This window comes from Microtus ochrogaster, unplaced genomic scaffold (genome assembly GCF_000317375.1).
Source record: "Microtus ochrogaster isolate Prairie Vole_2 unplaced genomic scaffold, MicOch1.0 UNK58, whole genome shotgun sequence".
NCBI lineage: Eukaryota > Metazoa > Chordata > Mammalia > Rodentia > Cricetidae > Microtus > Microtus ochrogaster.
The window spans coordinates 1,987,710-1,998,635 of NW_004949156.1; the positions used below are offsets into that span (position 1 = coordinate 1,987,710).

Below are 10,926 nucleotides of genomic sequence, written 5' to 3' on the forward strand. Positions count from 1 at the left end.
CAAAAATAAAATAAAATAAATGGAAGATCTGGCATCAGTGAGCTTGTTCCTGGTTAGCAATATAGCTCTCACCTTGGCCTAGTACAAATTGCCAGTGTGTTGCTCCCCGCTCCCAAACCCTGCTTCAACCTACCTGGCCTCTGCAGCCATTAGTGTGACAAATCTTTTCAAATTATTTTTATTCCATCTATTTCTTTGTGTGGTGTGTGTGCATGCCACAGCATACACGTGGAGGGGAGAAGACAACTTGTGAGAGCTGTTTCTTAGTCCGTGTAGGTCCCAGGGATCAAGACCAGATCATTAGGATTGGCAGCCAGCACCTTTATCTACCGAGCCATCTCTCCGGCCCTAAGTGTGACGATGCTCAAATGTAGCTTTAAAATTCAACCCACATGGCCGATGGTGCTGGCTTGTGCTCGTAATCGTAGTACTTATGAGGCTGAGGAAGAATGACTGTGAGTTGCAGACTACCCTATGTGGTTCATGAACAGCCTGAGCTACACAGCATGACATTATCTCAAAATAATCAGTGCACAGAGAGATGGCTTAGCAACCGAGATAGTTGCTCTTCCAAAGCACCTTCATTTGATTGCCAACACTCAGGTGGCGCTTGACAACTGTCTCTATCTCAGGAGATCTGACACTCTTCTGGCCTCCTCAGGCACTAGGCACATACATGGCTCATAGACATACATGTGGACAGAATACCCACACACATAAAATAAATACATTTAAAAAAAATCAGCCTACGCCTTTAATCCCAGCACTTGGGAGGCAGAGGCAGGCGGATCTCTGTGAGTTCGAGACCAGCCTGGTCTACAAGAGCTAGTTCCAGGACAGGCTCCAAAACCACAGAGAAACCCTGTCTCGAAAAACAAAAAAACAAAAAAAAACAAAATAAAGCTTGCATTTAAGACTGGTATGGTGGCGCACGCCTTTAATCCCAGCACTCGGGAGGCAGAGGCAGGAGGATCTCTGTGAGTTCGAGACCAGCCTGGTCTACAGAGCTAGTTCCAGGACAGGCTCCAAAACCACAGAGAAACCCTGTCTCGAAAAACAAAAAAACAAAAAAAAACCTACTTTATGCAATCAAAAGATTAAAAAATGCAGATGTGAAACAGTGGTTGGGTACTCAAATCAGGGTTACGTCACTAAGCAAGATTTAAAATTGAAAGTGGACTGAAAGTTTCTCAGTTTAGAAAAAAAAAGACTTCTCATAATCACAACACAATGCAGTGTCAACTGAAGAAAAGACACAACATACATATTATATACACACACACACTTTATATATACAGGAAGAGCTGAGGATGTAGCTTATGGTAGAGTGCCTGTCTACCATGCTACAGGCAAGGACATCAACCCTTAAGGGCACAAAGTAAGTAAATAATTGAGGAAAAATTATATTTGATAAAGAAATAAAGGGGGTACTAAATCACTAAATATTTACATCAACTTTTCAGGTTAGTCAAATGTCCACTGAAGCATGGCCTTTTCCGAACACTCTTTTTACTTAAATTACTTTGAAATGATCTCACTGAACTGAGTGCTACATCACTTCAAGAGCAAGTTTCCTAGTTGTGAGGGAGCAGTGGCCCATGCCTGGAATCCCAGCACTAGCCAGGCTGAGGCAGGAGGATCATGGGGTGCACAGGCAGACCCCATCCCAAAAACAAAAGAGAAGAGAAAAGAAGCGAAAAGAAAAAAAGAAAAGAAAGCTAACCTTCCTAACTGCAAAACTAATCAGCAGAGTGATACTTAAACAGCGCCTCTTTATGGTAAAACTCTAGTCATGCTTACTGAATGAACAGAAAATTACCCTGTCGCATCGCACAGTCAAGCAGAGTGGACAGTATTTGTTGGTAATGGGCAAAGTATCAGAATTGAAATTTTAAGCTCTAGAAACAAGAAAGATTACAGCAAAATAACTGCAATCTGTCTGTTTCCTAATTTGTTCTGCCACCCCCTCAGTAGTCTTTCCTCTGTGGGAGAGGATGACAATGCATCATCACGCTAATACTTTATTCGTTCTATCTCTCCAAAGGACGCTCTGTTGGGTTCCCACAGCCGTGACACAGCTTTCCCTCCATCCAAGGACGTCCTGCGCCTAGCAGGCCAAATGCTCCTGGGGAAGACCGCTGCAGTGTCAGTGTGACCACCTGTCCCCTACCATACCCCGGTGGCTCTGTGCGGATGCTCTAAGAGTACTCTCCTTGGGAAAAGAATCTCCCCATTGGCATGTGACTTGGCTCCACAATCAAAACTGAGACTGCTCAACTCTGCTGCGGGGGTCTTGGGAGGCCAAGATCCCCCTCCGGCCAGGACTGGGCAACCCCAGCATGGTAGGTCCCCTCTTTGGCCTCCTTTCCTCGTCCCAGCAGCCGAGGGCCCAGGAGAGCAAGAGGCTCGGACTGAGAAAGCAACACCCCGCCTTTCCTCCTCCAACTAGCGTCCCAGTTCAGGGGTTGAGATGTCACCCCGGCTCACCAAGAAACGTGTTGAACTGGTACCCTGGTCCACTGCTCCCACCAATGGCCCCAAAACTGCTTTCTTCGCGGCTGCCATGGAAGTCAGTCAGCTTCAGGTCGGAGAGTTTAACACGACCGGTCTCCGGGGTGACTGCGGAGGGCGGAGTAGAGAGAGCAGAGGGTGAAGCGGCGCGCTTCTGCTGGAGGCTCGCGCGGCTCCTAGGCAGCCCCTTTACCCGCGCCCGGCAGCGTCGCCCCGCCCCTCCGGCTCAGGCCCCGCCCCGGCCCGCATTCCCTAAGGCTTGGGGGGGGAGGGTTTGCAAAGGGGGCGCTGTCTTCCCGGACGGCCAATGAGGAACCACAGAAGGAGACCGGGCGGCAAGCCAGTCTAGGACAGTGAGACGTCAAAGGGGCGGGATCTGCTTTACGGCGGGGGCGGCGGTCCGCGCGGTGGGTCACATGGTTGTGGGCGGGAGAAGCGTCTGCTTTGAGCCCGGCTGAGGCTGAGCGAGGGCGGAGGCGGACGTTGCCTATTGGCCAGGAGCACCCCCAGAACACTCCCCGCAGACGGGGCCCTGAGGCTAGTGCCGGCAGAAGCCACTCCAAGTGCAGAACCGGCCTGTTCTTTCTCCGGTAGGCTGTGCAGAGATCGCGATCTGAGTCGCCTACTGACGACCCCGTCCTTTCTTTCCCGCGCTTCCCACGCCCCGCGCGCTTAGCTCCTGTTAATGATAATAAACACCTCTACCGGGATCAATTCAGGGTGCCACCAGCTGCAGGAGCCTCGCGAATCCTTCACCTCTGTAAGCTAGGGACAAGAAACGCGGAAGTTATTTCGGCTTAATTATTTAAGGAAAACATTTCAAATCGTTGTCTCCAAGTGCTTCAATTTGACCAACCAAGAAAAAAGCACCGGGCACTTTCAGCCCTGAATCTCCCTTGCTTTTTTTCTTTGGCTCCACTGGAGTACGCCCTCCCCTACACGCCATTTCCGCTCTCTTCATTAACCTCCAAGGACTAGCTTGGTTGGGAGCAAACTGGGATTTGCACTTGACCTTGAATTTACCTTGCCTAAATTCTTTGGAGGCGTGCGTTCTAGAGGCGTTCAAACTTTGGTCTGGACCCACAGTGAGAAATAGTTTTCAAAACAACCTGGATCTGGTGTCTGCACGCTGCTCATTATACTTGCATTTTTATGTATAATAATTATATGCTATATAGTCATGCATATTTTTAAATACTTTCTAAAAGCACCTCTATGCTATGCATTCTATGTATTTCATACTATGGCATATCTTTTTTAACAACCCGATTGAAAATGAAATCACTAAAGTGAGCTTTGCCATTTGGATTGTCTGTGGAGGCGATTTAGGGGAAGCACTTGGGAGGTACAGGGAGGAGGATCAGAAGGGAGTTTGAGGCCTTGATTAGCAAAATCAAGGCCAGGCTAGGTTACAAGATACCTTACAAAAAGGTGGATCACAGGAATTATTTTGTAAGCAATCGTGCTTCTATCGTTTCCAAAACTGATACTATTACCAATCTCTTTCTGTCCCTTTCCCAAATGTCACACTATTTTGTGACATTCCATCTATTTTCACTAATTTACTTAGTTCTATTCCACCTCACTCATCCATATGTGTTTATATACTTTTATATGTCTGTTTATATAGTTTTACTACATTTGCTATTAAAGCACAATTTCTTCTACTCCATTCAGACATTAGAGCCTGCTATTCCAGCTGAGGATTGCTTATAGGGGAGCTACACTTGCCAAGAATAGATAACCTTGCAGATAAGTCACTAGTTTTTAATATCCTGGAGCAGAATAGGAGACAGGTAGAATAGGCAAATGTTAAGAAACTAGACCAACCTCTGTCAAAACTGTGATAGGCATTAATTAAATAAATTATATGGGTAAGGATTTCCTTAGTTGTAGAAGTCAGTAAAAAAGCCACTGACCTTATTATGTTGAACCATTAAAAAAAAATCCTGACCATGTTTGACCTTTAGCACAGTTGTGGCTCAGATTCCAACAGGACAGCAAATTATTTGTTTAGCAGCACAGTAGGGATCAGAATTCAGTCATTTCAGACTAACTCGAGCAAGCGATACATGAAGAAGCTTGCACTTCTTTTTACTGTGGTTCTTACAACTGTGTATATCCCACAACTTCATTGCTTTCACCAAAACAAAAGTGAAAAGTCAAAATGTGGTTTGACTTTTCAAAAACCACTCATATCTCATATGTCCTCTGAGAGACCAGAAAAGGGTCCTAAATGGGAGACTCTATCTTAATACCATACCCTAAATATTTATTCTAAACGTTCACCAATTTATTTTCTCCCTTTCTTTTATCTGGGCAGGCTGGCATGTGTGGAATGCCAGCACACGGTAGGTAGAGACAGATGATCACGAATCCAAAGTCATCCTTAGCTCCATAGGGAATTAACAGCAGACTGGGCTGTATATGACCTTGTCTAAAAAGGAACAGACCAAAAAGAAGAATTATTCTCTTTTCTTCCCCTTTCTTCATCCCTTCAAGCTACAGCTGCAGTCAAAAAATTCTGGATAACTATAAAACTGAATAATCGGTACTGTGATCCCATTTTTATGTTGTCAAATGAGATGGTATAAAAATGTTGGAAGTAATACCATGGCAACTGAGTCCCAGAGAGCACAAATAATGTATATGTTCGAGACTAGCCAGCCCCTATGGCATGTCCAAGACTGGAATTTCATTATGACATCAAACGTAGTGTCCTTCACAACAGCCTAAATGATTGGAAGCAGAAGAGAATTAGAAGGGAAAATGGGTGGGAGAGAAGATTGTATATGCTGGTTCTCCTTGATCATTCTCCCCACCACTACCTCAGATCTAAGGCAAAGCAGTGGCTCTGCCATTCAGCATCTCATCTTCGTGACCTCGAGTCACTCCTGGTTTTCTTTTGCTCTCTCGTAAAATAGGGAAAATGTCACTGGTAGTGACGTGAATGAGTGACCGAGACTTAACTGATGTAATAATGCCTCGGAAAGCACCGGACAAGCAGTCCAGCTAGGCAGGAAAAGCAAAAGTCACGCAGTTGTGTTGTCAAGTCTGCTTCTACTGTAGAAATCAGGTGTGAAGGCGAGGACAGAAGTCCTTCACACGAATAGTTTAAGAAATCCGAGTCATCTAAAGCTCACACTGAGATACGTTTTCTTTTCCTTTCCTTTGTCCCGCTCTCCCTTTCCTTGTCTTTCACGGCAGTCCCCGGTAATGCAGCCCGGCCTCTACATTCCTATATTGCTGAGGAGAATGAGGTAGATCCTTCTTCTTCTGCTTCCCTGGTGTCGGGATTACAGGTGTACGCCATCGGGCCCTCACTCATGATTTCTGACTGGTGGAGGCGACACAAATGTTAACCCCCGATGGAGACTCATCCCTTGTTTCATTTACTCCTTCCCAGGGTTTTCCCATTCTTTGTTAATTTATGCAGATCTTGAATAAACAGAAAACCTATCTTTTCCTTGAAGAATATCCTAGTAACACTCCGTGATCTTCTCATTACATGTTCTTAGATGTGATGGCTTACATCTAGAAACCCACCTCTCAGGAGGCTGAAATAGGAAGATTGCCAAAAATTAGAAGCCAGCCTGGCTACAATGTGAGATCCTGCCCTTTAAAAAAGTTGTACTTAATTTTTAACCTAATCTATTTGGAAAGCTATCCTTCTCTTAATCTCTCCTCGGTTTTAATGATATGCATGGATCGATATGGATAATCGAAGTATAACATGGAGAGTTAGTGTTTGAAATGTTTATAATAAAAAGCACAGGCCTATCATTTTATGGGATAGGGTTGCCGAGCAAATCTGTGAAGCACTTATGTAATGTGGCACCAAATGTAGCCCCAGATAGAAATTTAAACGTACTTGAGATTTAGCCTCTTCTCTTTGTAGTATAGAGACTCTATTCATATGCATGTTAGTAATCTCAGGGTGAGCTTGGCCCTGTGGTGCAGGCCTGTGGTGCCAGATACTTGGGAGGTTAAAGGAAGAACAATCATAGGGTTAATAACTGCTTAGGCTAATGCGTGAGTTCAAGACAGGCCTGGTCAATTCAGTGAGACCCGGTTTCAAAATGAAAAGTAAAAAGAGTGATAGGAATATAGCTCAGTGTGTGGGGAGAATTGGTTGAATATCCAGTATGAAAGAATCCGCTAGTTCCAGGACAGGCTCCAAAGCCACAGAGAAACCCTGTCTCGAAAAACCAAAAAAAAAAAAGAAAAAAGAAAAGAAAGAATCTGACTACTAAAAACTGTGTATCATTTTACAGTGTTGACAGGGTAACACTAACAATATCCTGGTTGTGTTTTGTGAGCTTGTCAAAAACCTCAGCCTTTCTGGGAAGAGGGAACCGTATTTGAGAAAATGTCTCCATAATATTGACTTGTCGACAAGTCTGATGGGCATTTTCTTAATTAGTGTGGGAGGGTACGTTTCACTGTGGATGAGAGCACCCTGTAAACAGAGACTGCAGAGGTTGTCGGGCCATACTATGGGGAATAAGAATACTTCTGAGGCCGTGTTGGTTGCTCAGAAGGAGCTTGCGGATGAAAGGGAGGAAAGTCAATGAGAAAGTCATTTATCTGGCATCCTTTGCTTTAGCTTCCAATGTAGTGGCTAAATTGGATAAAATAGAGGAGTAGCTGGAGGTATTGGCTTCCCATTTCTCATGGCTGGGGGCAAGGAAGCAGGATCACCAATCAGATTCATATTAAGGAGCCTTTCTTGGGACCCCCTGGAAGACCTGGGACCCATGGAAGTCCTGAAGAGAAAGGAAAAGAACAAAATTGAAGTATCAGAGGACAGCACTCTGGTCTAACCTTTGCTACAGGGAAAAGAATAATCCATGATCCTGCTTGCTGATGGGGATCTTAGCAATGGTCTGTGTGAGGGGCTGTGATTATTCAGCAATGAAATTGCTGGAACTGTGGACAAGCCTTAGCCAATCAATGAAGGAGTCTCTCTATAGTTGGAATTTTCTTTGGGCTGCCAACCAGCTCCCAAATAATGACACAGAGAATTATTATTAATAATGAATGCTCGGCCTTATTTTAGGCTTGTCCCAGTAGTTTTTTAAAACTTTCTTTAGCCTGTTTCTAGTCATCTACATTTTACCTTAGGGAATTTTACCCTCTTTCATTCCATATGTCCACTTTCCTGCTTCCTCTGTGCCTGTCTGGCTCTTTTCTGGCATCTCCCTCGTGTCTCTTTTTCTTTCTTCTTCCCTTAGCCTAAATTCCTCCTCCTACTTACTTTCCCTCTCTATTGGCCATTCAGATTTTTATTAGACCTACAAGGTTTAATAAAAAGGGAAATAAGTTCCCTAGTAGAGTAGCTCACACAAGCTATTAGAGGTACTTTGTCACTGCCAATAGAGTTCCCCATGAGTATCAGAGGCTGGAAGACCAAAGAAGGTGGACATACTGTAGGACCTGGGTGTTATACACTGGCAGTGTATTATGTATGATGCCCATTTCATAGGCTATCTTAGTTTATTTTCAACTGTGTGATACAACACCATGGCCAAGGTAACTTATAAAAGAAAGGATTTACTTGGGTTTACAGATCCAGAGGGATGAGTCTGTCTTAGTGGAATAGGGGAAAGGCATGGCAGTTGGAGCAGCAGCTGGGAACTCACATCTTGAATTGCAAGCATGAAACAGAAAGAGCGCACACCATTAAAGATTAGGTCATTAAATTCTCAAAGCCGTTGTCCTTCCTGTAGAAGGTGTGGCCCAGATTAAAGGTGTGTCTCCCGGCCTCAAGGTCTGGATTAGAGGCGTGTTGTTTCTTGTCTCAAGGTCTGGATAACAAGTGTGTCCTCCATTTCTGCATTATAGTTCATTCCAAATAGAAAATTGACAACCAACAATAGCCATCAAACCCTCTGAATCAGCATGAGCAAATCTCACACGAACTCACAGAGACTGATTCAGCAGGCACAGGCCATTCATAGGTCTGCAGCAGGTCCTCTTAGGGTTTTTTTATGGGATTTCTGAGTGGAAAAAACTAGTGGGTCTCGGATTCTTATGCCTTCTCTTGGGCTCTTTCCATTCTGTTGTTTTGTTTTGTTTTTTTCCAATGTAATAGATTTTGTTTTTATTTTGTTATATATTTTAAAAGTGAATGAATGAATGCAGACCTAGCCACCGGGGTAAAGGTTCACAACTGAACTGTCATTTACACCGGCTGGGAGAGGGAAAAATCAGTTTTCTACAATGGATTAACATCTGGGTCTATCAAGCACTCCAGGGCAGGATTCAAGTTCCGGAGTGGAGTACTCAACCAACAAATAATGGACTCCACAGCTTTTTTTTTTTGTTTGTTTTGTTTTTCGAAACAGGGTTTCTCTGTGGAGCCTGTCCTGGAACTGGCTCTTGTAGACCAGGCTGGTCTTGAACTCACAGAGATCCGCCTACCTCTGCCTCCCGAGTGCGCACTCGGGATTAAAGGCGTTCGCCACCATGGCCCGGTGACTCCACAGCTTTGTATGTGTGCTTTTATTTGGTTACAGTTTGTTGTTTTGTTTTGCTTTGTTTTTTTTTTCCTTTTTGGACGTTTTTATTTTGTTTACTTGGTTTTGGGAGGGTCTGTTGTTGAATTGGGTTTTGTTTTGGAAAAGGAGTTAAAGTTGGGTGGGTATGGAGGGGGAGAGGATCTGAAAGGACTTGGTGGAGGCTAAGAGTATTATCAAAATATATTTAAATTAAAAATTGTTTTAAATTATGAAAGTGTAACAAAATACAAAAAATTACAGTGTTTGAAAAATAGCACCTATTGTTCTGGTCAGCCGGGACTGAAGAGCTGGCTGTGATTATTAAGAGAAAAAAAAAAACCAGTAAAGCGCAACCTTTTCTCTGCTGGGGTAATTGATGCTGGCTAGCTGGAACTGAGAAATTAGCAGTGGTGAAGAAGAGACCCACATCACTGAGGCAAAATCTTCTAGGAAGTGTCTCTTCAGAGTCAATACGTGGAAGCTACGACTCCCAGCCCCTGCATTGATACCCTGCCCTGACTTCTCTGGAGGAGGGACTAGAAGTTGTAATATGAGGTAAACCCTTTCCTACCTAAGTTGATTTGGGTCATGGAGTTTGGGCACAGCTAGAGAAACCCTAGCCACCACATGTGGAGATTGTTTGCCTGTTGATGGCCTCCCCAGGAGCCATGTGTATTAGATGGAGAAGCCATAGCTGTGGCTATAGCTACAGTGCCAACTCAAAGCCTCTCAGACCCAGGGAATCAGCCTCAGAAGCAGGTATAGCAGGGAATAGGGAGATCTCATTGAATATTGGGAGATGAATATTGGCCCTTCATGGTCAAAATACCTTTTATAGAGAAAACAATCCCAATAAACAGGTTATTACCTCTGCCGGTGTCCTTCAGATATTTTCCCATTTTCTTCCTTTTCCTTTTCATAGCAAAAGGATTGTGTCCAAGGCTCATCATCCATCCCATTTTTCACACAGGAACTGCTGAGATAGCATGAGGGTTTAGTCCCTTGCTGGAGTTGGAGAATGGTTACTGAGACAACTTGGTCACCTCCTCTAGGGCTCAGGGAGGGAGCATCGTGGAAGAGGAAGGAAGGAGGATTGTAAGGATGAGAGAAAGCAGTGGGATGTTGTTCTGTGCTCTTGTCCAAGCCAAACTGCCACTGTGCTCATCAGAACAGCTATGTCAGCTTGCAAGAGTCTCTCAAGAGCAGACCTGAGGATTGTTGACTTCCCCTCCCCACAGAAGGAAGGGGTGGGGTCATTGGACCTGCACTTGATATTCCAGCCACTTCTTCCAGTCATTTCTTTGCAATGTTCTCTAATTGAACACGGCTTTCGTGACCAAAGGGTGGGGTGTGCTAACTGTAGGCTAGAGGAAGCTAAGGGAAGAGGCTCCATTTACACTGTAGTGGGGAGGCCGTTGCCTAAGCTGAGTGAGTGCTTTCCCTATAGACAGCTGCTTTAGAATCTTCTACTCCCCAGTCCAGCCCCTAACTCTTCACCCACGCTCTGTAAGGAAGTCCAATAAACTTAATGTTTCCTTTGGGTGAACTTTAATGGACTCTTACTTTGGGGGTAGTAGCAGTTGGCTTGGGCAGTGCAGAAAGGACCTCAGAAGAAGGAAGTAGATTTTATTTACATCTCCACAGGGAAGGGATTCCTGAAACTGTAATCTACATATGCTAATCAACATTTAAAGTGTTCATTGTCAGCTGGGTGGTGGCAGAGGTAGGGCTCTGTGAGTTTGAGGGCGGCCTGGACTTCAGAGTGAGTTTCAGGACAGCCCGAGCTACGAAAAATTTTTTAAAAAAAGAAGAAAATTCATTCTGGGACAATCATTCCTGGAACATCCTCAAGATGATGGGTAGATTTATTGAGGACTACATGGTATTTAAGTTAGGATTACTGGCTATTTTGGCT

The 10,926-nt window shown here is 44.4% G+C and overlaps 1 protein-coding gene across 2 annotated transcripts in view; it reads right to left on the reverse strand.

Moving 5' to 3' along the window:
- Gk (glycerol kinase) overlaps positions 1-2,687 on the reverse strand; it is an 80,226-nt gene extending 77,539 nt beyond the window's left edge. For both annotated transcript variants that reach the window (XM_005369737.2, XM_013354670.2), the window contains exon 1: positions 2,488-2,687. In XM_005369737.2, the coding sequence (XP_005369794.1) occupies positions 2,488-2,565 (78 nt within the window). In that variant the 5' untranslated portion in view covers positions 2,566-2,687. The remainder of the gene's footprint in view (positions 1-2,487) is intronic.
- Positions 2,688-10,926: the final 8,239 nt, after the last annotated feature.